We start from the raw sequence: 27,002 nt of genomic DNA, 5'->3' as shown, positions 1-27,002 counted from the left end.
AGAAGCAAAAGAGGAATCATTAGGAAATATTCAATGAATCTGTGTTTAGCTAGTTTTGTTTTGATTTTTTTTTTTTTTGACCACAGAAATCTTATTTCTGCAATGGCATATTTATCCTGTAACTAGATGGCTGGATTCACCAAGTAGGACTCATAATTACTGGTGCTTTGAGAGTTTTACTAGCTAACAATATTTCTGGTGAAAGGTATGGAAAATAATTTTCTTTAAGTCTGCAGTTTTAGGAATTCTAGTATTATAAATTTTTTTTCTAAGTTGCTTCTATTATTTTGCTGAGGCCCTTGCATATGTTTCAGATCAGTTCCAGATCAAACTGTCTCAGTTTGTGAGATACGAGGAAATTAATAAACTCTCTATTTCCTTGGTGCAACTGAGAATTCTTGCCCTGAACTCTTACAACATGTGGTTTAATGGCTGAGTCAGAGAGCTGGCTCATGTTTAGCTTATATCTAATTTACTTTCCTTCTGTAATAATAGCACAGGGAATGCAAGAGACAGGGATGTAGATGGAAAAGTGACAGTCATTCAGAGTTTTTATTTAAGGTAGCTGGTTGGTTTTTTTCTTTAGTTTGGAATTGTTGATAAAATCCAACTAATTTAAAAGTTATGAGAGGACTTTCACACAACTTACTTTCTGTTTACAACCCTCCCAGACTACAAAAAGTCCTCTACACCAAACAGCTTGCAAGATGGAAAATGCAATTGTTCAAAATTAATCCTGTCAGGGAGAAGGAATCCCGATACTGCTTTCTCGCTTTCACATCTATATGCACATGTGGGCCTCAGCAGGGTTGTAGGTGGGGGAGCAGGGATACTGGGAAATCTGCATCTCAAGCTTGACCTACTGCCATCTGCTGTTTCGGGGAGGGACCTGATTCTTCCATCTGAACTGCTTCATCAGAGTCAACTTGACCACTTTCCGGACTTTCACCACACTTTTACAACAGTTCAGCCATAGATTTTTTTAGGTCTTCAGGTGAATGTCCAGGATTGCAGACTGTTTCTCACAGAAGAGATAGTTCTCAGTTTTGGGAGCTTTTTTCTTGAATGAGAGTTGAAAAAAGGGCGATGTAAATGCATTGTATGACCCTGCAGAGATTTGGAAAGAATGGCTGTATTCCTATATCAGACAGAAGTTGTGGATCTCTATTTCCTTTTTCAGTGACATATTTAAATGCCACCTGCAGTACAGGAAATCACTACACATCTATAGCTTCCATGGACTTCCACACAGCACATAGGCATGCAAAATTTTAGTGTAAATGTGATGTACTTGCCTAAAGACTCACTGATTTAAAAATTAGGACTACTTACAAGTTTCATGGAAAACATTAACAGAGCTAGAAGGAGTTACAGTTTTAAAGACTAAAAGCCTGATGTACCCCTTTGACACAAGCTGCCCCAGCACTGCCTGTACGGGCACATCTTCAAAGAAATACAGCTGGCAAGAAAATCCACTTGACTGTGCATATATAATAGCTATTGGCTAAACCAGCAGTTTTCCCAAGGGATCATGAGAAATTCTTTGCTTGAATTCTCAACCACCAAGGAGGAGCTCCAGGTGTTACTGGAAATAACACATGCCAAGTGGGGTAGCAGTACCTGGTTCTCCAAGCAAGGAAGTCAAGTGCATTGGTCTTATGGAATTCCTTTAACGCACATGGACCTGAGATCCTCAGATTCATCTCCTTCCTTGCAAGGCAGTTGTAAAGGAAATACCTTAGCAAACTGGGAGGTACTGCAACCCTACAGAAGAGAGGGACTTGAGAGACCCAGACAAGAAAAATACTCCAACATAACAGGCTGTTGTAATAACTTTTAATACACCATTTTATGTTAGCTAAGGGTAAATCGTGGTGGGTGTTTTTCAGACTCTGCCTTGGGGCTATTTATGGTTATTATTTCAATAGGTACATTTCTGATAAATCAAGAGAGTTCACAGTAACTTTGAAGTGCAATATGTTGCTTTTCAAATATGACAGCTTGCTGCTTACAACATTCCCCGTTGCTTCTAAAAAACCATTAAATTGCCGGATGTCAGGTCAGACTATTTGGAAATATGAAACATAAGCACTGCTCAGATAATCTCCATCCCCACTTATGGTTGACTGTAGGCAGTGCCAGGTCAAGCTTCAGCAACAGCATTGCTGCCTCTGAACACTTCAGAAATGCCTTCTCAGATAGGGCCTTGACACTAAAAGTAGCAAAGACAGATGATTAATGAAGGAATAGAGAGACCTGGCTGTCAAAATCTATGCAAAATAGAGGCAAAAGCTTGCAAAGTTAATGCAGTCTAGTTTTAATTGTCAATGTGCTTACAGATGCTGTATGCCTAATATTCCAGTACAGTAGGGGTAGATGTTACTGTTGCAGTTAACAACAGAAATCATCAAGGATCAAAGTCCCTATCCTTGAGATTTTACCTAGTTACCTGCAGATGCTATGCTGGTGGAGGATGAGGCAAGGCTAGTTATCCCCTAATAACACAGAGGTACAACACATGGGCAGTCCACTCCATGTGCTGGCTCCAAGTTTTCTCTCCCTTGGGTCAGTATGTTTTAAGTGTGAGGAGCATCTGGATGTTCGAGTGTGGCCAAGGGTTCCTTGTCTTCTTCAGAGAGCTTTTACTCTCCCACCCCTCTTCTTTCCATGTTGCTCCAGAAAACGTGAATGCTTAGCAGTCTGCTGCTGTTATCTTGGCCCAGGGTGATTTGTTTTCCTCTTGGTAGAATTTCTGTTTCACCCAGAGCTCATTCAGGGTATCTACAGCTGGGCCACTGTGTTGCCTTTGGTTTTATGGCAGACTTTCCAGACATCTGTAAACCTTTCACTTTTTCTGTTAAGTCATCATGTTCTTGCTATACTCCCCCTAGCTCCACCATGGAGCTAAAATTACTGAGCAAATCAGCTCAACACTCCTTTTCTCTTCCAACTCTTTAAGCCCCTTTCCAAAACCCATATAAATCTCCAACAAAGTCTTTGAACTTAACTGCTTATTTGAGAAATCACTGGTCTGCCTTTTAAAACTTTTTTTTGAGTGGTTGTTCTTATATGCAGTTGCAGGAAAGTTACAAAAGCATAGCTGGGAACCATCTTCTCAGCTGAAATATTTTTTTCTACTCTCAAAGAACTGCTTTTAGGCACCAAGCAAACTTGTACTATTTTCCATAAGAAAATCTCACAGTTCTGATAAGGAGTTAATTAAGAATTTTTACAAAGGTTTCTATTTCAGATATTTACTACTAGACAATAAGTCTGGAGTTGTTCCTGGGCTTCATTTTCCAGAATTGGGCAGAGTAGGAGGGAAGAAATGAGGCAATATAAACAGTTTCCTACTTACTCCTATTCTTGCCTTCCCTCTAACATGTCCCAGGTAGCCCACAGTTAACTGCTCCCCTAAACCTCACCACTCCCTAAGCAGGGGAGCAGTGGCTGGGCAAGCTGTATGAGTAGCTGTGGATGAAAAGACTTGTAGCTTGGCAGCCCAGTGCTGTGCAATGCTGAAATCCTTGGCTTGGCTCCAACAGCAGATGTTTGCCCCTTCAAGCAGTGCTGAAACAAATGATTTTATTTTCCTGAGAGACAAAATGAGCTAGACAGGTATAGGTGACTCAGGTTTTCCATGGAGCATTACTGGGTTTCTGTCTTTAAACTCTGGAGACAAGGGGTTGATTATAGAGAAAATATTTTTCATTAAGCAAGTCTTCAGGTCTGTGTGAATAGGTTGGCTAGAGGTTGGGGTTTTTTTGCCTGTAGGACTGGGAAAAGGTCTGTGCTTGCTCACATGAAAGGCTCTATTATCTTTTGTTGCAAATATGCACACTATGGTTTTCTCAGCCGTATGACCTGTCAGGGCTCTCCCAAACCAAACCACAATGGGAGAAGGATTTAGTAGCTCTGACCCAGCCTAGCCAGAAGCCAAAGCCCTCCAACAGCGTCAAGGAGCCCCAGGCCTGCTCAGGGCATTGTTTGATTCCAACTTCTCTGAGGGAGGAGAGCAGAGCTGAGGCTGGAAACCTCAGAGCAGGGTGTGAGGGGGAAGGGAGTGGCACTCAGCTCTGGTTGTGTTTGAGGAGTGCCCTTCAGCTCTTGATGCTGAGAGGACACTGTGAAGGGAGCCTCACTACAGCTCCTGGTAGTTCATTAGCACCATTAAAATGTTCTAGCCATCCATTAAATCACATTATCCATAGTGAACCTCATATGAGGACGGGGTTTCTGTGTACAGACAAGGTGTCTGTGCAGAGGTGCTGCCAGAGGGGGCTGCAGGGTGGCCTCTGTGAGAAAGAGGTCAGGGCTGTCCTGGGCTGGAAAGGGCCAGTTCCAGATGGCTCTAACAGACCCACTGCAGAATAAACCTGAGCCCCTCAATAAAGATGGTGACACCTCTGGGAAAGCCCATTTGAGAAAAGGGAAAACAATATTGTGTGGCAGATCTGAGAATCAAAAAACGAGAGAGAAGCAGCCCCACAGACAGTGAGGTCAATGCAGAAAGAAGTGAAGGAGGTGCTCCAGGTGCTGGAGCACAGATTCTCCTGCAGCTCCTGGAGAAGACTCTGGTGAGGCAGGATGTCCTCCTGCAGCCCATGGAGGACTGTGGTGGAGCAGAAACCCACAGCGCTTGCTGGCCTGGAGGATCCCATGTGAGAGCTATCCTACTCTATTTTTAATTGCCAATTAATTAATTAATTAAATTTAATACTGCAACACAGCTCTCCATCACATGGTGCTGCTGCTTCTGCCTATCAGCACTCAGCAAGGTGTCTGAGTCACCTTTCTGCACCCTCAACATCAGCTTAATGGAGAGAAACCTCTTGGAAGCACCGATCAGCCTGAGCTTGCTGAAGCCAGTGGAGGTGAACATGATTAGCTGGCAGGTGGACAATGGAGACATGACCTCCAGCTGCTGTCACCAGTTTATGGAACCAGAACATGGGTTTTGCCACATCTAATTCTCCTAGGGATCCCATGCTTTACTGTGCATGCATAAGACTATTAAGGATGATAATTTGAGCAATGATGTTCAACTTTCATTGACACAAAAGCTGAATGCTTGCCCTGCCAGAAAAATTTGGCTCCTTATTCTGGAGCAACTATTGAGGAATGCAGAAGAGAGCGAGGGCTGGAGCTGGTAGGAGGCAGTTGTCAAGCTGGAAGGAAGAGGTTTATTCTTTACCATGGAGCATCCACCATCTAGGAGAGGAAAAGTTTAATAGGTCTATGTCTCTGTTTCCCTTCTTAGCCTTTGAGCCCTGGAAGATGAAGGAGACTTCTGCTGGGATTCACAGTGGAATGAAAAGGAAGGAAAGAATGTTTTTTCATCTGAAAGGGATAGATTTGGAGTTTGTGAGCTGAGGACAGGGAATGGGAAGCACTGGGAGTTTCTCAACCAGCAATAGGACTCTGTATTTGAACACAAAAAACCCTGACGCCAGTGATAAATGCATGGAAAATTTTTGTCTGTTGAAGACTCCATGGTGGCCTCTTTGGCCTGAGTCATTTTGTAAAAATGGTCTACTCATGTTTGTACCCAACTGTCTGTTTTTAAGTAAAGAAAAACTTGACATAATATTTCTTTATTCGTTAATTTGGGATCAGATCAATTCTAGTCCTGTTTTGCAAAGAAATTCCTGGGATGCACACAAGCTTTCTTCGCTGCACTGGGGAGTACAACTGCTCTGGCCTAGTCTTCCCTAGCAGCTGGGTTCACAATTTTTCCCAGGAAGAGAATGCTGTGGCTGGTTTTGTCCAAAATAGTCATCAGGAAGGGCCTGTTGAAGGTGATGTGAGGAGGAGGAGGAAACGGTAGAAGCAGTGGTGTTATTTCTAGCATGGTCACCGCAGAAGCCTCTGTGCCATTCTCCCTAACATCCACCATGGCCTTGTGAATTGCCTGGAAGGAAAGCAAAGATTATAATGCAGGTAGAGAAGAGAGGGAAGCAGTTTTAACACTGTGGGAAGGTAATCTTTAAAAAGAAAACACAGAAATAAATGTAGAACTTTTGCGAAAAAAATACCAATGTCCAGCCCTTTCAAAACAAGCAAAGTCTGCTCTGAGTTCAGGGAGAGCTCTCTTCAACACTCTGTTGGAGTCAAACTTGGCTGCTTGCAAAGACGGAGCAACATAGAGGATATTTATTGTTCTGTTGGTTCTCAGAGTAAGATTTTATCTTTAGCATTGAACACAGAAGTAAGTTTTCATTTTGCATCAATTTCTATGTATGCCAAAAAAATTCTTTCTGCAAAGATACAATAGTGACAAGCTTTATAGGTTGTCCTTCTGCAACACAGCCCAGTGATAAGACTTTACAGGGCTTTCTCTGGGAAGTATTCATATTTAGGAATTCACATGATCTTATTTCATTGTCTTTGGTCAGCCCTCACTTTCTTCCTTCATTGTCTGTAGCCCATCTAAAATTTCTTCTCATGAGTCCCTGCTACCCTTCCTCTATTTATCTGTCCTATATCTATAATTCAGAGGTTATAAGTTATAAGACATCATTCACTGTGAAGAATCACCAAGTCATTAAACAGTATATAATGTAAGGACCTCTAGAGGCCACTGAATGCAACCAACCACCCCACACTGTGTGACCTCTCACACTAGATAAGGTTACGTGGGGTCTAATCCAGTCAGGGTTTGAATATTTCCAAGGATGGAAATTTCACAGACTCTCTAAGTAACCCATACTAGTTTTTGATCACTCTCGTGGTGAACTTTTTTATGCAATATCTGATCAGAATGTCCTATTTTCTATCTTGTGTGTGTTGCCTCTTGTCATATCACTGTGCATCTCCAAGAAGAGTTTGTGTCCACTTTCTCTGTGCCTTCCTAATAGATATCTGTAGCCAGTGCTAAGAGCCCCCTCTTCCCTTCTCCTGACTGAACAACTCTAGGTCTCCCAGTCCCTCCTCATACATCCAGTGCTTCAGCCACATAGCCATCCTACTCACTCTCCACTGGATGCACTCTGCTCCCATGTGTGCACATGTCCCTTGTGCTGGGGAGCCCCAAACTGCACGTGTAGTACTACAGAGGTAGTTCCATAAGTGTGGAATAGAGGGGAAGGATCACTCCCCTCAGGACACAAAGCATATATTCAGTAGTGCACCGGAGAAATAATTTTGTTTATGTGTATATTCATTCCTTGTTTGTGAAATGGGGCTATCCCTGTGCCACAAGTCTGTTGTCCATATAAATCCTGAAGTGCTCAGATAACAAAAGCTGTATACATAATACCATCTCTGTTTGCATACTTACTTTGGAAACCTTCAGAAGGGTATCTTCTGCCACTGCAGAGAGATCAGCCTGGTCACTGAACACCTCTTTCATACCCATTTTCTCAAACAAGCTCTTAACATCGTAGGAGGCGGAGACAGAGAATTTTGGAAGGTCCAGGTAGATTTTTCTTTTCAAAAATAAATGAAAAATGTGACTTTGTTATTGCAAGATTCCTTCCTGCAATAGCTGTGGCAGGTATACACCCATCCCAGACGCCTGTGGAGCTAAGGCTTGGTTTTCTAAGATAGAGATAAATCCTGTGTTAGAGAAGCAGAAACTGAGGTACCTAACCCACCAACCACAGCCTATTCAGTGGTGCAGGGACAGAGTGATGGTTTATGAAAGTCACTGGCTGGAAAGTACCATCCACACTGGAGAAAAATAAATTGTATTTACTTTTGAACTAGATTCTTCCTACTGAAGGTAAGTTCCTGAGGGCAATGTAGCCATGTGCAGGATCCTCACAACTGGTAGCACTCTCGCTGCTGTGACTGAGGGGGCTGAGGAGAGGGTTGCCTTTAGTTATGAAACCATAATACTTTGCCTGAGTTAAAGAAACTAAGCAATGCTTATTCCTCAAAGTTGTGCTTAGTGATTTATTATGACAACCTAAGCTTTACCTTTCCCACATGAGTAGTTTTGGACTGTTCAATATTCAAGCAAAGCCACAATTAAAATATTACCTTTTTTTAAGTGATTCCATCCAGTGAGACACTGTTTCTTTCAGCAGAGCATCTTCCACCTGTTTCATTTTCCCTTCATCAGGCAGAACAAACAATGAAGTAACATTTCCTGTGTATGGAATTTCTACTACCCAGCAAGACAAATTCTCATCCCTGTGAATTTTAAAGGCTTTGTTTTGATGCATCATTTTGACCTTAACAGAATTCTTGGCATCCAAGAAGAAGTCATCATCTCTTGTGTTCAAATTGTTGAAAGGTTTTTCCCAGGAACCTTTTGACAAAAGAATAAGTACAGAATTGAAAAAAGAGACCAATAAAGGAATGTCACATTAGTTGATGCTTAAAATACTGTAAATGAACAGTAGAGGCAGCAACAAGCCTATCTCAGTTTAAGGATGTTTGTTCCCTGGCCATAGGAAGAAACTTTACTTCTTTTCAATGATTTTAATAAAAATCACACGAGAAAATATAAGTTGAGGGTTGCCATAGAGAAGAGATGGGCCTTTGCCTGTTAAAGCAATGGTAAATTTTTCATGGACTCCAACCATACCAGTTTCAGGCTTATTCCTTTCACGCAAGTCTTGCACAGCCAGTTGAAAGGCACAGAAATCTGTGGTTTTCAACACATGATCGTAAGTTCCCAAGCTCATACTTTCTGAATATTTTCAGCTCTGAATCTGGCTTAAGACTGATACAACACTAACCAGTTCTTTCATTTTTAATTTTTTTTTCCTCCTATAGAAAATGATTTTTCTTACCTGGCTTTCAAATATTTTGTTATGTAATTTAAAAATATAAAGATGTGTTTTAAATTAAATTATAGAATAGGTTCACAATGTGAAAAAAATTACCTTTCTTAGAACTTCCAGATCTTATGTATATAACTGCTACTCATGTTTGTCACTCACCTTTAAAGAAAATGTAGTTAACAAGAACCATCACAGTGTCCGGCTCAAGACTCTTAATTAAATCAACAATTTTGCCATGTGTTTTTCTTTCCAGGTACTTATTGATTTCCTTTATAGCCTCTGGAGAATTTTGGAAGTTACTAGAAATAGCTTCAGAATAATAAAATTTCGTGACATCATCCAAAAATTTTTGAAGAAGTTTCAGCCGATCATCTACGAACAGGGCATTGCCCATGCTCAGCTGGACTTCTCGGTGAGGGTCATTCAGCAGCTGGAGGACACTCTGAAATCCTTCATGTATCTCCTGCTCCTCCATCTGTGTCTGGTTGAAGAAAAGGCCATTGTGCAGCTCTCTGAGCGTGTTTGATCGGGCCCCCAGGGAAAGCATTGCAAAGGCAGTGGAGATGCTCAAAGGAGAGAAGAAAATGTTCTTGTTACCTGCCTCCTCTCTGACCTGCTTGTAAAACCTAAATGCAAAGTTGGCATTGCTGGGGGCTATCTTGACATGAGGCAAGTTTTCACCTTCAGCCTGGGAATGGTCTTCTGAGGAATAGGGTAATTGTTGTTCCTGCTGCTGACCCTGGACTTGAAGTCCAAGAAGTAACAAACACAAATACAATGCAGACTTCATTGTCCTTCTGAAGAGTTCTGTTAGGAAAGAACAGAGCAACTTTTAGAGCTAGAGAATTTTTTCTTTCCTACATAAAATATTTTTGTGTTCTAGATATTGAGTTTTGGATGCCAGTTGTTAAAATTACTTTTCTATTTAGAAATACTTATCTACTTGGCCTCCTGGGTGGTCTATGTCTAGTAATTTCTCTTAGTTTGTGGCCAGTGTGCAAAGGAAGAATGATAGTAATGTGGCATTACAAGGGAAGAATCAGAGTTGTGTAGGCTTTTGTGAGGTATTATGTGTGAAGTAGTTCTTGCCTCTGACAAGCATGGCCTCAGTGCACTCCCTAGGTGCCTTGGGGTGCATGACTGAGTCCATCTATGAGCACCCATGTATGTGGTAAGCACTTTGGCAGAGGGACCAACTTTTGCTGATATGTTTCTGTAGTATCCGTGGTCCTGCTATGACTTTAGTTTTCAAACACTGCAGAGATACAGTCTGTTATATCTGTGAAAATCCACCTCAATGCTCAGCCCTTAAACTCTTCATGTCTTTTGGCCCCTTTCATAGCAGCTCTGACTCAAGATCTATATTATTATTTTCAAGATATTACCTTCAGTGTTTCAGCAAATTGAGGATAAATTGAGAAATTTTATTGTCTCTCTCTATTGCACATAAACTATCTATAAGGTTGCAAAGCCCAAGACTCAAGAGCTTAGGAAAAGCTACAGTGTAATTTACCTTGTTGTGTATGTGTAATTTGATGACATTTTCTCTTCCTTTAACTGACCTAAGCAAATTCTACATAACCCCAAACTCTCTCTTCTGCCCTTTTCAGGGAAAGAATCATGAAACATACTGGAGAATAATGTTCTCCATAAGATTCCTCACCTAAATTATCTCAAATAAGAGAAACCCAAATCCATGAAGTAGGCAGTGGCCTGCAGGGAAATAAAGATTGTCTGAATATTGCTCATAGCAGCTGTATATTCATCCTGGGGCATGGGATTCTGCCCCAAAATCTGACTCAGGCTGTGTGTCTAATGCCAGGTTTAGGTCTTGCATCAAACTTTTCATGGGGAGTTGTTAATTCCAGATTCCCCCTTTTCTGTCTGCCCATTATGAAACACTGGAGATATAAGCTATGGAAGGGCTGAGTATGGGAGTTGTGCTCAGCAAGTGTAAAATCCTGGATAAAAACATTGACTTGGGAAAAAAGGCATTCTAAATGGTGCTAATTCATTTTGGCCTGGTAAGCACTCTTTTCACAACTCCCCCAGTCTGCTTTTGAGAGAGACTGATTTATCTTTCTGTCCTCTTGACTGCAAGTAGCCTGGTCTTTAAGCACACTAGAGATAAATGATGTAACTATTTTCAGTCCTGCATCAGCCTAGAATAGTCAGGACATTGAGATTGCAACTAAATTTACTCCTTTAGGCATCTTGGTATTGACTGTTGAGTATTCATTTTGGACTTCATATCCCAGTCATCCTGTGACTGTAGCTATGAGATAGATCACTGAATGAATCCTGCTTCAAACATCCAGAACATGCTTTCAGACCCTAAAATAATTTCCAATTACTGTACAAAATAAATTAATCTCAGAATTAAATACTGTGCGTTAAATAGCAGGGATCACACAAAACATAAATTCAAAGACTTCTAAGAGAGTAAAATATGGTACTTACCGTGCTGGACTGACCTTTCACAATGCTTCTTTCTTATTCTTGATTCAGTTTATAGTATTAAGTTAATGTCCACTGGTAAATATTAAACAGGGCAAATAAGATTTATTTGCAAAGCAAAGGTTGAGTAAGCTATTTTTTTTCTGAATATCAATCACTGTAAGTCCTTTTTTTCCTGTCACACAAGCGCAATGATGCCAAGACCTACGGCTCTAAAGGGAGAAAGACCAGGGACTTTGCTACTCTTGGGCTTGAACTGAACTGTGGGCAAAAAAGCTTTGCAAGGTAGTCTGGCATAACCATGGTAAATGAGTTTTAGAAAACAGAACATGAGAAGAAATGGAAAGCTAAGAAAGGGCCAAAGCAATGGACACTGTGCCTGCACTGTGTCACTGAACCCTCTGCACAGGATATCCTGATGCAACAATGCCATCTAACTGAGTACCAAAGGCAAAGTTTCCCCATCCTGCTCTGCAGTGCACACTGCAGGTGTGCCCTAGCTGGTATTATTTGATGGGCTCATTAAATTATTAGAAAAAGATAGTCAGAACACTGGTTAGCTTTTTGAAACACCTTTGATGAGTATTTTAGAAAGTACTAATGCAAAAAGCAAAGTATAGAGTAGCTTGACAAATAGGTAAAATAAAAAAACAAATGTAAGAATAAAATGAGCAAACTTTCCCATAGCAAAATTTTATCTGGGGAGAACAGAGAGGATCTTCTTTCCCCCTGGTGCTATACATGCACAGGAAAAGCATGAATTATATACATACCATATATGTCATTATATACATACTATATATACCTTACACTGTGTTCCCTTTCAGGGGAAGCTGAAACAGGCACAGTTTAGCTATTTAGAAGGTTATTTAAGGAAAAAATGCATGGCACCCATCCTAATTAGCAATGACTAATTATTTCCATTGAATGTGCATGATTTTACCCCAGGTAAACTTACAACTTATCTACATATAAGAATCAATCCACCATAGTTATTGCTATGTAACTACTCTCTCTTAAAAAACAGAGGCAGGGTTGGTCAGAATGTATTTCTGCAGACAGGGTTTTTTTCGTGACATGTGCAAGTACCCAATAAGTTTATTTTAGTATTATGGGAAAGGACCAAGTCTTAGGAGCAGCAAGTATGCTGGTGCTTAACTCTAGCAATGAAGAGCTATTTTCCTCAAGTCTAGGCCTGCTTACATAGATAGCATTAATCTTTCAGCCCAGTCTTAATGCTTAGCTAATCATCTGAAAAATGCTACTGTTTCCAGAGAGGAATTTCTAGGAATAACAAAGCTGCTGCAGTGATTCTTCTACTTTCTCCCAGGACATGCAGCAGCACTCAGCAAGTCAGGGAGAGAGTGGAAAGTTGCATCTATCTCTGCTCACCACTCACAGGCACCTGCTTCTCTGACCCTGACTTAAGTCTCTTCCTAGGCAAGAGTTTCCTAGGGTCAGCAGTTACAGCAGACTCACAAATGATTATTTGCAAAGAATCAGCTTCCCAGCAATTCCAGACAGATCAGCATGGATAATGAATGCATCAGTCACATCTAGTCCTTTAAAAATCTCCCTTATGTCATAGCTGCCAGACTCTTGGAAACCATGTGTCTCTTCTGTTGAATGCAACGGAAAATGAGGGTGAATCACCGCGTATGGGTATCACCTGCACGTCTGCCCCGTGGCAGGTCTGTGAGAACCAAGGGAAGGGAAAGCAGTTTGTTGGTTCACTGCACATTCCTGTAGGTGAGAATGTCTATGTAACCAGGACAGATGCCACTGGGAAATGCAAGGCTAAACTGGAAATTTTGTACAGTTATGCAGAAAGGAGATCCATCCAGGGGAATTGCATAGAAGAGAGTATGGAGCTCCTGGATGCTTTGAGATACGCAGTGGCTGGGACAGGGGGACTCTTACTCCAGGAGCCAGTGGACTCATATAAAGGACTGACAAACATGCTTTTCCCATTGCTCTAATAATGGTCTATATGAAAGGAATTAAGGAATAATTTAATTATCTCTGTCCCTACTGTCTGCTCAGTTGTGCAACATCTTGGTTCCTCCTTACAGGAGCAGTTTCATCACATATCATTGACTTATTTCTGTTGCTGTTTTGTCATCAGATTATTATGCTAGCTTTGCAATTATATTTCTGGGTATTCCAGGGCAAAGGATTTCTGACTTCAAAAAGAAAATATCAGCAAGATAAGGATTGAGCAAGATGAATGTACTTTACATGATAAATACTCATCCTATAAAGATCTATCATTCAACATATGTCTGCAAAAGTTCATAGAAATAAATTTCTTGACACATATAACTCCAGTAAAATCAGGAGTCTGGTAAAATTGCAAAAAGCATGCACAGTTACTGTGCCAGCAAATGCACAGGACTGTCTAGAAGAAACCACCACAACACGTCTATGCTAAGTACATGGGAGTCTCACAATCTTTGACTTCCAGTAGTTTTCAAGGGTGCTTCCTGAACTTCCTAATCTTATTCCACAGAAGGGCAAAGGGGCTCCAGTTCCCTCACGTTTGAGAAGTAGCTGGTGAAGGCCTATCAGCATCACCTGGAACTTAATGTCGTTCAAAAAAAGGCAGATCACCAGCAGAGAGGGAGCTTATAGGGCTGAGTGCCAGAGGGGCACTTTCTGGCCCCTCAGTTGTTCACTCTGGGTCCATTTGTCCCAGTACCTTGAGCAGTTCTGGGGCCCAGAGCTGGGCATCAGCCTGGAGTCACTCACATTCTTATACTTTTAGTGCTGTTTCAGACACATGCCATCTATGATTCTTCCCAGCAAGTGCTAAGCATGCTTTTGGAGTTAGCACAGGCCAAGGGGTATTTCAAATAAGCAGCCTGGATGACTTTCAGGATCAGAGTTAAGCAATGTGGATATAAGCAGCAATGAGCCATTTGATCTCATGGTCAGGGAACAGATCTTGGAGTACTTTATTTACTAACATAGATGTAAACTCCAGAAATATGATTAATCTCAGTGTTTGTTTACCCCTTCCAGGTATTTATACCCTATTCCTTCTGAACTTCTATTTACAAGAAACTTCTATTTACAAGAAATGCGTGATCAAGTCTATAACACAATTCTAGTAGCACCTTTTGTGTGTTTAGCTGACTAAAATATTCTCCAGCTCTAATTTAGCCACCACTTCCACTTAGGGTGTTTATGTAGCATTTGTTACTTAAAGGGGGACTCAAAGAAGCTAAGACACTGTGGGTGGATGCCATCAACTGTGAGTGTTGTAAAGGTGATTATAGCAAAAGATTTGACCTTCAAAGGAAGTGCCTAGGCATGGTCTGAAAGTGACTGACTCTCCCAGTGTGTGGTTTGCAGCTATGCCTTCCTTTTACTGGAAATGTCAGAAGCTATAGTTACTTCAGCTGTTACCTAGTCAACAGTGTATTTTGCAGAGAATTCATTTGGATTAATCCACCAAACCTATTCTCCATCCATGGAAGGGCAGGCCTCTATTTCCATCTTCCAGGCAAAAATCCTTGCCAGAATTTCAGGTCCAATGCTAACCCTGCTTTTGCAAGGGTTGGCCTGACCAGCCTGGAGTTTAGGATGTTGGAGGTATGACACTGTCTGCCTTCAGGAAAGGGGAACTTCTGACCATAAAAGTTCCTGAATATCCTGTATTCAAGGCAAATTCTCTAACTGCACAGACTGGTGTGGGCATGTAACAGTTGCCCTGGAGAGGTCGAACTCTAGGCTGTAGCTCCTTCTTGGGTACTAATTGCTCTATTATCGAATGGCCTCATGACACTATTGACTCAAATTTTTGATTAAAAAAATTAAATTCCTGTTCATCTGTTTCATTATATTTAAAGAAATTGAATGAGGTCCAACACACTGAGAAGAGTCTAGTTTTTTAACCTAAGTCCATGCTGCTATACCCCTGAGCAGCATTAAATGTGTTTATCACTCTTAAGCATCTGCGTTTGATCCCACAGGATGGAACAGAGAGAGAGCCAGGCTGACACCACACCAGACTGGCTGTGTTTCTGTCAGCATCCATCTCTTGTCTTGCTCAATATCTTCTCAAGTGCCAAGTCTTGGCTTTGGATTTTGACAGTGCCTTGGATTCATAAGGCTGCGTTAGGAGAGGTGTGTCAAATTGACACAGATATCCTCAGAGAGAGGAGAAATCATTTTCCTGTGGAAATTGAACATGACTCTTCTTCATCAATAACATTCACATGGAAGAGAAGAACTAAAGTATTCCTGAGTGGACTACATTTGTATATTAAATTTCCATGTCAGCCCTTCAGCACCAGGGCCTGGTGAGAACCTGCAGCAGCTGGAGCAAACCTCAGTGCTTTCTTTCCTTCCTACCCACAAATCAAACATGATCTCTTTAATCATACTTTATTTATTTACAGTGTTTTAAACTGATTGTCTCAGCTGAATATTACCTTGCTTTTCAAACATGGCACTTATCACTAAAGGCTGATTTACAAAATTCTCTATAATTCACTAACAGGTGTACTTTCTGTCATTGGTTACTTTCTACTGAAGGAGAAAGCAAGAACAGTGTTTTTAAGAATGACACACTCTTACCTGACTTCTTTGGAAAAAGAAAATTGTTAGTAACTGTTTTGATATAATTTTAAATACAATGAATGGTAATTTTATAAAATACAATTCAAATCAATTAGACCAGTCACTGACCAGTCATTTTTCAGTTGGGTTTACAATTTTTCCCATGAAGAGGATGCTCTGAGTATATTGATCAACAATCAACAGCAAAAATGGACGGTTGAACTTAACAACAGGAGGAATGGAATGAGGAAGAAAATCTATGCCAGTGACTGCTGCAGCCTCTGTGCCATTCTCATGAATCTTCAGCAGAGCCTTGTGAGCAGCCTACAATAAAATACAGCAAGAATTAATGTATCTGGAGGATGTAATGTGAAATGATTCAAAGTAACACTAAGTTAATTCAACCTTTCACAAAAACTGTTGGTAGGTCAGGAACCAGGAAGAAGGGCACTACAGCTCATGGTGGGTTTTCAGAAATGATGTCTCAATTAGCATTATCACTTTCAGTGTTCCTCACCACAAGTGTATCCAACCCAGACTTTAGCAACTGCACACCTTGTGGAATTAACTGAATACTCAAGCAAATTCACAAAGAATGACAGTTTCAAACGAAAAGGAAGTCAGGCTCCAGAGCCACTCTGTATGTATTCCTAAAGGTACATGCATTACAGTTTAGCCAGTAGGCTACAACCTTGATACCAAATTTTTTGTTAAATTATTTTTGGGCATTTTTAATATTTTCCTTTTACTAGCCCCCTGTTCTAAAATGTTAGAACATTGTAAGTGCTGCTTACAGAGCAGCTGTAAGAATGCTAGACTTTATCTTCACAATATTTTCAGTAAATGGGATGTTTTCCTCAGGTGTGGTCCATCTTACATTATTAGCACATGTCAGAGCCTTCAATATTAACAGCAGTTTTTAAACACTTTAAAATTATACAATGAATTATACAATGAAGGCCGCTTTTTCAGGTAAATATGCTGATGCAAGACATCCTCAACAGTTATCCATAGACACTTCTTTCACATGCAGAAAATGCTCTGTGTTGTTTCCAGTAAAATGCTAAACCCACCTCTCCACCCACCCCCCACCTTTGCCTGTCAGACAAAAGACAGATCTTATCTCCAGATCTTGGAGAAGTCTGAGAGAGTTTACAGTGACTTTATTAGCTAAATGTTCTATTTCAGAGTATCAGCCAGCCCTAGTAATAAGTAAAATTTCGCAACTTAGCCTAGGGTAAGGCACTTGGATGTTAAGGAATCCACAGGCTATTGTTTCTGCTAACAAACTTACTTACTTTTGAAACCTTCACATCAAGGTTTCCTGTGATTCCAGACAGATCAGCCTGATCAGAAAACACATCAGTTACACCCAGATTCATTAAGATCTTCTTTAAGTCATAGGTGCCTGAAACCGATAGTTTTGGAATATGCACTTCTATCCTCCTGTTAGTTCAAAAGAAAATTATGGTTATTATTGCAATCAAAGTAAGCCTTGAACTGAAAATTCTCAACTTCTTGGTGGTTCTTCTGTGGTAAAATGTTAATCTTTTAATCTAAAAGAGATAGCAAGAAAAAGAAGATGGAAGAGGATAGTCTGGAGGATAAGGAAAGCATGGAAGGAGAAAAACATCAGTTGGGCTTTCTTGTATGATTCTGCAACACTGTCATTTGGTAAGACAGGAAAGAGTGGTGCTGCCAGCATTTTTGGGACTAAGTTTGCATTCCTTTTCTAACCTTGAAGGTTTTTCTTTTGGAATTCATACCCCATTCCCTCTGAGGGAATCTGGCTGCTATGTCACAGTATTACCTCTCTTAACTTAATGTGTTTAAGACAAGAGAGATGGAGACACTTAATAATAGCTAGAAAGTATATGGGGGAAAAAAATTAAATTTTCCACCTCACAGATCTCTTCTCTTACCACAGGGCAATGCTGATTCTAATTTCTGCTAGAAGTATCAAATCACCAAAACATTTGGTCTGACCCTTTACACTTATTCCATTGCTTAAACCTCCCATCAACAGCACAGGCTTGTAACTGTAAAACCCGTCATAGTATTCAGAATTCAGATTCTGACTACCTCGAATCATCAAATTAAAATTCTATATTTACCATCTTTGAAATGATTTTTCCCATTTAGACACAGTGTCTTTTGTCAGGCCACGTTCCAACTGCTTCATTTTTCCTTCATTGGGCAGGATAAACAGGGCTGCAACATCTCCCTTGTAAGGAATCTGCACCACCTCGCAAGACAGCTTCCTGTCAGAGTATACTTTATAAAATCCATCTCGAGTCATCATCTTCACTTCAACTGAGGTCTTTGCATTCACATGGAAATAATCCTTGTGAGTCCCCCTAATACTGAAAGGATTTTCCCAGTAAGCTTAAAACAAAAGAGAAATAATGCAATTGAATACCAGCTTCAAGGAGGATATCTTAATATAGTCTAGATTAACGTACACTAGATAAACCCATATCTGAAAATTTACACTCATACTTGAAGATAAAAGGTATTCCGAGTTTACTAAAGGTCTTGTTCCCTTCATCTTTGCTATACTGTGTTCAGCAACAACTAAATATCTCAGGTTACATTTTGTAAGAACTTGTACAACACCTTTCTAAAGCAGATAAATTATATGAAGTAACTTCCTCATATTTCCTTATGTTTTATTTGAAATAAATGAAAGCTGACCAGGATCCAGTGAATTGCTGTCTGTTTTCAGAATATTACTTGTAAAACAAGTTTCACATCGGATGTCTACCCTTTAAAAGGTAACATGTTAAGCTCCTTACATGCTTCTTCATATGTTCTTCATCTTGTAGCACTAAGGAAAAGCTTAAATGCCAGAGCAACCTGAACTTTTGGACCTGAACATAACTGCATTATGGTAAATAGAATAGGGCTTCCAGGTCTTTGATCTTCAAAGTGGTTTTCTCTTGATGTTTATTGAACTGAATCTTCTATGATATTTTATTTTGTATTAAAGCAGGTCACTGGCTAAACAAATAGACAGGGATTATAGCTTGCCATTCTGTATGGTTTGTGTTTTTTTAATATTGACTAGAAATAAACTATATTTGAAAAACAAATAATGGAATGTTAACTCCACAGTATTCTGATTTCTTTATAAGCTTTCATCCTTGCCCTCCAGAAAAGAAATATACTCTGCTATGGTACTCAGAGTAGGGCACCTGAGACTAGGGAATCCAAATTTAATTTAAGTACTTGAAATAAAATCTGTTTTGCTGAAAGTTCATCTGTTTCTAAACATTCATTTCTGTGTGGAAATTCTATGTGTGTCATGCATGCTGCTACAAATGGGTATAACATCTAAGAAGTTAATCACTGCCAAAGCAATGCACTCACAAATACCTCTTGGGATATGTATAATGTGATGACATTTAGACTTCAACTCCAGAGGTACCTACCCATTTTAGACATGGACTGTAAGTAAATTAAAATTTTTGGCAATTTTTGTTAATCAGCATTTTTATAATTTAGTTTTCTACTTCATACAGCATGTGAAAACATTCTAATTTAAGAAATAATAAGTAGATGAAATCTGATGGAAAAATTTAACGATGCATGAATCTGTTGTACTCTGGCAATTCCCTATACTTGAAGATTGTAAACAAATGGACTTTTATGCTTAAGAGTCTAGACATATGCTAGAAAAACTTAGACATGATGTTTCAAAGCGTGAGAACTTTCGATATTTTCGTCGTGTTAGACTCATCTAAATACTTGCCTTTCTTTTAAAAATTATTCAATAATAACTTGGTATATTTGTTTTAGTGCAGGTGAAGCAAGTGCTGCAGTAAGTAGCATCTATGTAACTTACCTTTGAAATAAATATAGTTAATGATTACCATTAGGGTGTTTGGATCAAGTTCTTTAAGTATTTGCTTTATATTCCCATGAGTTTTATTCTTTACATGATCATTGATCTCTTTTTTAGCTTCAGTGGAATTCTGGAAGTTACTAGAAACAACTTTTCCTCTGTACAGCTTTTTGATGTCCTTCAGAAATGTTTTCAGTGGCTTCAGGTGATTGTCCATGAACAGGGTGTTCCCCATAATCAGCTGCACCTGGCTGCCAGGGCGGTTCAGCAAGAGGAGGAGATGACGAAAACCATCGTGTATCTCCTCCTCCCGAATGTTGGTGAGGTTAAAGGCCAGCCCTTCCAGCACCTGAGCCTGGCTGGTGGCTCTGGAGCCCAGGGCCAGAAGGGCAAAGGCAGCAGAGATGCTGATTGGGGAAAAGAAAATGTTCTTGTCAGGTTCTTGGGCGGTTGCTTGTCTGTAAAACCGGAAGGCAAAGTCTGTGTTGCTGGGGACTATCCTCTGGCAGGACTCAAGAGGATCTCTCTCGTGGGAATGTAGCTCCTGGGGGTCCGTTGCATTGCTCTGGTCACTGGGGTGGTCAGTCTGGGTCAGGCTGTGAACACTGAGGTGAAGCACGGCCACCAGAAAGCACAGTGGGAGGGTGGCCTTCATCTTTCTTCACAGCTACTGCATGGACAAAGAACAAAATGGTCTTGGATGCTGCAGGGCAGCTGTATCAACATCTCATCTTTTGTTTCTATTTGCTACTGCCTTCAGCTGGTAATCACTGTTATCTCCTGACCCGCTCCTTTGCTATGGAAGTGGTTTTTAAAATAATTTTCTTCTGAGTTTATCTGTGATTCCTATCCATTCTCTTGCTGCCTACTTCAGTTCTGCTTTACTCTAGCTACCAAAAGTTCCTTGTTACTGGAGAAAGAAACATGTGGAGAAAGAAAGAAATAAGTGGGTATTAAAGAAAAATAAGAGTCAGAGGGGGAGAATGAGAGAAAAGGTTTTTTTTTTCTCTTTTGTCTCTGTGTAAATCCACTTTATGGCAAGGCAGCACAGCAGAAGCATTGTGATTAATTCTTTATGTTCATCTCTTAAGAACTCTTGGGATTATTGTGTTATTTGAGGTTGAATGAGGCTTACGTTAAATGACAGTGCTATGTCAATGGAAAATATGAGATTGCAACATTCAAAAGTGGTATTTTCTCTTTTTCCTGACTCATTTTAGCATATAAACTGACTAATTATGAGAGCTGGTAAAACTTTTCTGCTTCAATACCTGATTAGGTTAGAACATGTTTGTTTATTTTAAATGACCACTCATGTCACATGTTCCAGATGGGGGACACACACAGGAAGGAACACATCTGGTCATGGCAGGGTGAGGTCACTGGTGTGGGCTTGGCCTCTCCTGTCTTTCCAAACTTGGTATCATCAGGAAAGCCTCCTTTTGTAAGATAAATGGGCCTATAGCCAGAGTAGCGCTCAGTAGTGAGACGGGATCATGGCATCTTGGACATTTGTAGTCATTGTGCCTGATTTTTTTGTTTGTTTGCTTACTGCATTCTCTTTTACCAGTTAGACCCAGAACATGTTGGGATGATTTGTAGTGTCTAAGAAGCTTAATCTGTCAGAAAACAGGTAGGAGCTATTCCCATTAAAAATATTGTACCAATGACAAGAAAAGTAACTCCAAATAGCCTTCACCTAATGTCCTACTTGAATTGGAACAAATTCAGGGCAGAAGATTGTGAGTTACCTGCTCACCCCCCAATCAGTGGTAAAGGCACTCAAATCATGGGTTCAGCAGAGCAGATGAGAGATTTACAGGTATTTTCCCCACCACGTGTCAGCACTCTGACCACTGAAATTTGGGTGAAAAGGAGCCAGCTTGTCCTTCTGCAGCTTTGCTCTATGTGGCCTGAGTAAACTGTGACTTACAGGGGAAGTTGGCATAGCAAAATCAATTTGTGAATTCTGTCTGGACCTTTGTGATGCAAGTCATTTACTCATTCATTTCAGTTTTGGTTACCTGGCTGTAAGCTTTTGAGAAATTAGTAAAGGTAAGTAAGATTGACAGTTAAGAAGTCAGAACACTTCCCCATTGTTATTTAAACACATTTCTTCTAGATGTTTTTGAGCTATTTGGGAAAAATATTCAGAGCAGAGCTGTACTTGCGGAGCTGTTGTAATATATCCCCAGAATTTACTATTCAGTATTTCTTGAAATTAAGTCATTTGAGTGCTTAGAAGCCAGGTTTCATCCTTGAGAGAAGATGTGCTTTATGACTCCCTTAACTAAATGCCAGACAGCTGCATCAAAATCATTAAGTTAAAGATAACTGGGTACTTACATTACACTCAGAAGGCTCTTGCTCTCATATGGGTTGTGCTGTTTCTTTCTGCTTTACTCATACTGCTGTTTTCCTCTGTTAAACATTACATGGCTTCAAATACGTGTTACCAAGAAGCACAAAGGTGAATGCTGATGAAGCTAGTTTTCTTGGATGTTATATGCGTCTGTCCCCATTTCCTCACTCTAAACAGAGAGCAAAGACCACAGGGCTCAGCTGGTCAGTAGACTGGAGTGTTACATTAAAAAAGGGTAAGCAAATATTTATTGGAAATGATATTTTGGTGCCAAGAGCAGCAGCTTTGCCCTATATGCTACCTGAGATGGATATAACTGTTTATCTGGAGACACATTTTTGTCCAGCACTAAGCTCTGAAGACCAGGGTGAGGGAGCTGCAAGGAGCACCACTTGTGCTCAGCCATGCTACCCAACCTACTAGACTCCACTTATGTGTCAGCATGTCTTTTATTTCTACACAGTAGAGACCCCACTGGTCACTATTCAGAAGTTGTATTGGCCTCATAAACATTTACACTTCTGTTAAACATTACATGCATTAAAAAAAATTGTCTGAAGACACAGATAAATGCTAATGCTAGACATACAGAGAAGGTAGAAGTCAATGTTCGCAGGGCCAGCTGGCTTTGTTTGCTGTCTCCAAGATGAATAATTGCCATCTGCAAACACACTTTGAATAGGAGAGGTCCGTGGCCATGGGCAGTTGTACTACCACATACACCTTTCTAGCTTATTGCCAGCTAGTGACACAAGGAGCTAGTGACTCCTGAGGAGTGTTATGGCCTGCACTGGGGCTTTAGTTTTTTGGTCATGCAACTCGGGCATCTGTTACAACATGCTAAACCAAGATAACTTCCTCTTTTATGAAAAGTAGAACAGAAGAGGTAATTGATGTGCGACTTGTTTTTTCTCCCCAAATGAACTTGGCAGCAGTTCAGAAACAGTCTCACACTGAGGCTTTCTTTGAACCTTCGTTTAGTGGCAACAGAAGAGGAAGCCTGGGCAGTGTAGTCCACTGTGCAGCTGCAGGGCTAGCTGAAGTGGAGAGCAACAGGAGAGAGACTCAGTGCTGTAAAGAATTCTGTGCAAGGGTTGGGGTTGATTCTGGATTCCCTTCATGACTCTGAGATGAACAAAAACATGCTTCAATAGAGTGAGATAACTGTGTTAGAGACACAAACACAAATGTTTTTGCTGTTCAGACATTCACCTGTATTAGTCTCTTTTTGAAAGTCAACATGGATTGATTTTGAAACTCTAAAAATCTGCCTCTCTTTACTTCTTTTATCCTATTTCTCAAGAGGTGGTGGCTTAAAAAGAGGTTCATTGTCCTATCAAGGAGGTCAGCAGAGGTCTCTACAAGCTAACAGCTGGTCAACCACAGGGCTTGTCTCTGGAGAGAGTAATCTGGAAAAGGTGCCTACACTGCTACTTTGTTTTACACCCTAGTTCCTTCCTAAATGTGACTGTACTTATGCTATTTGACTCCAGTGCTTCTGTTACAAGCTGCCTAGTTCCTTTCATCAGCAAATGCTCAGCACGCCTTGCAGGCAGCCCTGGCCATGCCCCCTGAAGGCAGTGTGTGCCCTAAGCATCATTCTACAGAAACATTTTCTCGGGCTGTTAAAAAACTCCTGTTATTTTGGACACTGAAAGAAAAGCAGCGGCACCGTCTCAAAGCAGCAAAATGTCAGTCTTGGCTGGGGAAGGACCTGGACCAAGTGTTTGCAGAGTAGTCACAGCCACCCCACTCCAAACCTGTAACATCCACATTATCAAACATATATCTAGTACAGATGTATTGGCTGCCCCAAAGCTGTCTTCGTGTTCCATCAAAACAGATGGTATATGCATTCCCAAAATTCACCAGTGCTTACTCTGGCAACAAATCTAGCAGGATGAGCATCTGAGAGGATGCAGTCGTTATGGGGGAGCCGGGCAGTGGAGGCTCTGGAGCAGACTCAGCATTAGATTGAAGAACTTACCTAAAGTATATCTTGAAGACATACATGGTTGCAGTCAGGATTTCCCAATAATTTCCATTCTTACAACAGGACTGAAAGGTCTGCCTGCCCCTGGCCTTCAATTCAGCAAGGGAGGGAAAATGCATGGAAGGTAAGCCATGGTCAGTCTGGTAGTGGTTCACATAAGAATTTTCCCTACATTTATTTTCCTAAAAAGACTTTTTTTAGCTCTCTTATACCATTTGACAGAGCCCACTTGCTCCTTTATACTATAGCTGGAGATTAATGACGAGCTTGTTACTCTAGTGAGTTTTTAATAATTTGCATAATTTGAGGGGTAAACATATCCATTTCAAGCAATGATGATAGAAGCTACAGATGATGAATGATATTGTCAAATTATTCAGAAGAAATACAGAGCTATGATTCTCATTTAATCTAGGTAAAACTGGGGCTCACGTGTCAGTCAAACATAACATAGCAGAAGTTCAGTTTCTGACTGCCACTAAAATCATTACTTAGGATAAAAAGTTTGATATTTCATAATTTGACAATGTACTCAAAATTTTCCTTCCTCTTTTAATAGTTACCTATGTAAAAACACTCCCAACTAGCAAAGTGCAATGAGAAACTCAACTCTGTTATAAAGAAGTGTTCAAAAGTGTTGTGTTGCCATTTCCATATTACTAAGCCTTGAAAATAATAGCTCAGCTCTAAAGCCTCAGGAAAGAAAGATATTTCCTTTCCATGTATTCTATTTATTGATCCTGAGGAAAACTGCAGAATTTATGTACTAAATACACAGTTTTCTGTATCATGTAGAAGGCTAATTTCTCAAACCAGAATGGCTGGAAACAGATTTTCTAAATCCATGTTTGTGAACCAAACCAAAAATGGCTTAGTAGTCACCTGTACTTCATGAATACATTGGCAGATGTTTGAAAGAAATGTTAAGGTGTTTGATATTTTCTGGCTAAGTTATGTTTTTATGCTGGAGCCCTGCTGTTATTAAAAGAGTGTAAATTTCAAAACTCCAACTTTGAAAACTGTAGTTATGCTAGTGGAAAGTTTGTCCATGAAAAAGTGTTACTGATCCTAAGCAGTTTGTTACTTAATATTTATTTTTTTTTTTAAGTAGGAATGATTGCTTTAAAAGAGGCTTTTTAAAAACACCAACCTAAAATCTTATGTGAGACATGCTAACATAGGCTCTGGATGCATTAAATATCTCTCACTGGCTTGTTTCATTTTTCTCTTTAGCATATTTACTGAAGGAATGCAGTTTTGCTCTTAGTTCTAATATAAACACAGTTCACGTGCAAGGTCATTCTGATCTGGTGTATTGTGTTTATTCTTCCAAGGGAGAAAACCATGTCAATTTTTGTAATTGATATTAAAGAAAACTCTAGCCTCATGTTTTCACTTGGTTAGGACTGTAAGCACTGCTGATTTCTGTAAGCAGTTACACAGTGGCTATTTAATGAGCCGTGCCTAACAAAGTAATAAGGTTTAATTAACCCAGCTTAATCTGGCAGCATGCTGTTGGCACACTATTTGTTTGTACAGCTGGCTGGTGATGCATGTATTCATATGAAATAAAGATCACTCCTTGAAGTTTTTCTTTGCTTTTCAAATATTGTGTAGTTGAATTTCATGTTTTCTCATACAGACTCCGCTTCCTCCATACCATAGAAAAACAGGTCTCAGTTAATAAGATTAACGTGTTCTTCATTTTGAGTTTTGATAGAGGCTACTTTCAAGCTTAACATTGGCAATGCCTATACAAATTTCATATTTCTGTTGTTTAATCATGGCAAAAATTTGGGTCACATGACAAACCAAAACCTGCATGGACAAGATCTTAATCTTGTTTCAGGGTGCAAAAGCTCCAAGTAAAGCACATAGATAGGCTGCTTAGGGCAGGATTAGATGTACATAGAGATAGTAATTGATTAATGTTTATAGCATCTTCATTTATACTTTAAAAATAAGATTATTATTTTGTTCACATATTGATGTCCACTATGCCTTACATGGCTTACATGGGTTTCCAAACCTGAAACACTGGGCCAAGCTTTTTTATTTTATTTTATTTCTTTGGGGGGGGGGTGTTGGTTTGTTGGGTTTTTTTTCTGCTACCGAGAGTCTAACCTACAGTTACAATCAATGATAACCACTGAATAGTGAGAGGTCAAGAACTAAATCTATATTTATGAGCCCTGGCTAGTGTACCCTCCATATTCTTCCCAGCAAAATTCAGCAGGTCTTTATGAATGTCCTGTAATGAAAGTGGGGGAATTTCATAGGAACAGAGACTAGACAGCAGAAGTATAAAGGGAAGTCCCTGATGCAGTGATTCCTGGGAGCTATTGCATCTGAGGAAACTGAGCTCAGTGACTCTCAGTCTGTCTAGTGGAGAGCAGAGCACTGGAAATTCCAGAAGGTATTCTGTGCTTCCTTAATAAAATACATGCATCCACTCAATAATAAAATCTTGTTCAACTTCTGTCCAGCCATGTTGTCCAATGGTTTCTTGAAGCAACCTTATAATCAATATGGCAGAGAAAGATCAAAACTTTGAGATCATAATCAGTCATTAAAATGTTATATTTCTAAATACTGTTCCTCTATATAACATATTTCACTTTTCAGGAAAACATAGCCAACAAGTGTGCCAGTGTGTTTTCCCCACAGGTTTCAGCTGCATGGCTGCTTTCCAGGAGATGTGTAGGTAATTTACAGCTCTCAAGCTGTATTGTTTAGTGGAGCATCCAGTTAGTATGTGGGAGTGAAACTTAATCACACAGTGGACTTTATTTGCTGGCTGTCATTTACAAGATAGCAAGGAATGGAACCAACATCTGAGTGAGAAAGCATCATGAAAATTACCTATCTCTGCACAGAAAGCCATCAACATTTGTCACAGAGGTTAATTTTATGCTAGTTCAGATCTATGAGCTCAAAGTCCAGTGTGAAAACAATGAGGAAAAAAGGGGTTTTAATTACTGTCTTTGAAGTAGTTTCTAAAGAAGGACTGGAACACTCCTAAAATCCACAGAGTGCCAAAAATAACTCCAC

At 40.1% G+C, this 27,002-nt stretch overlaps 2 protein-coding genes across 2 annotated transcripts; both read right to left on the bottom strand.

Moving 5' to 3' along the window:
* Positions 1–5,578: 5,578 nt before the first annotated feature.
* LOC126651079 (alpha-1-antitrypsin-like) lies at positions 5,579–11,352 on the bottom strand. The gene is made up of 5 exons (XM_050336607.1): positions 11,193–11,352; positions 8,892–9,539; positions 7,984–8,254; positions 7,280–7,427; positions 5,579–5,911 (listed from the first exon to the last, which is right to left on the bottom strand). Exons 2-5 carry the CDS (start codon positions 9,520–9,522, stop codon positions 5,702–5,704), a joined length of 1,260 nt encoding a protein of 419 aa, XP_050192564.1. The 5' UTR covers positions 9,523–9,539; positions 11,193–11,352; the 3' UTR covers positions 5,579–5,701.
* A 4,225-nt stretch (positions 11,353–15,577) lies between these two features.
* LOC126650390 (alpha-1-antitrypsin-like) lies at positions 15,578–22,106 on the bottom strand. Its single transcript, XM_050335142.1, has 5 exons — positions 21,943–22,106; positions 19,597–20,266; positions 17,867–18,137; positions 17,051–17,198; positions 15,578–16,076 (listed from the first exon to the last, which is right to left on the bottom strand). Exons 2-5 carry the CDS (start codon positions 20,249–20,251, stop codon positions 15,885–15,887), a joined length of 1,266 nt encoding a protein of 421 aa, XP_050191099.1. The 5' UTR covers positions 20,252–20,266; positions 21,943–22,106; the 3' UTR covers positions 15,578–15,884.
* Positions 22,107–27,002: the final 4,896 nt, after the last annotated feature.

Source organism: Myiozetetes cayanensis, unplaced genomic scaffold (genome assembly GCF_022539395.1).
Source record: "Myiozetetes cayanensis isolate MyiCay16 unplaced genomic scaffold, myiCay2020 scf6-25, whole genome shotgun sequence".
NCBI lineage: Eukaryota > Metazoa > Chordata > Aves > Passeriformes > Tyrannidae > Myiozetetes > Myiozetetes cayanensis.
The sequence above is the reverse complement of the archived record's forward strand: the minus strand, read 5'-3'. Positions and strand labels throughout refer to the sequence as shown.

Excerpts from the sequence above, each read along its gene's own strand:
- LOC126650390 (XM_050335142.1), bottom strand. The coding sequence starts at position 20,251 with ATGAAGGCCACCCTCCCACTGTGCTTTCTGGTGGCCGTGCTTCACCTC. Across the intron at positions 18,138-19,596 it reads TAACTATATTTATTTCAAAG|CTTACTGGGAAAATCCTTTC; the intron begins GTAAGTTACATA and ends TTTTGTTTTAAG. Across the intron at positions 16,077-17,050 it reads TTGATGTGAAGGTTTCAAAA|GCTGCTCACAAGGCTCTGCT; the intron begins GTAAGTAAGTTT and ends ATTTTATTGTAG.
- LOC126651079 (XM_050336607.1), bottom strand. The coding sequence starts at position 9,522 with ATGAAGTCTGCATTGTATTTGTGTTTGTTACTTCTTGGACTTCAAGTC. Across the intron at positions 8,255-8,891 it reads TAACTACATTTTCTTTAAAG|GTTCCTGGGAAAAACCTTTC; the intron begins GTGAGTGACAAA and ends TTTTGTCAAAAG. Across the intron at positions 5,912-7,279 it reads CCCTTCTGAAGGTTTCCAAA|GCAATTCACAAGGCCATGGT; the intron begins GTAAGTATGCAA and ends CTTTCCTTCCAG.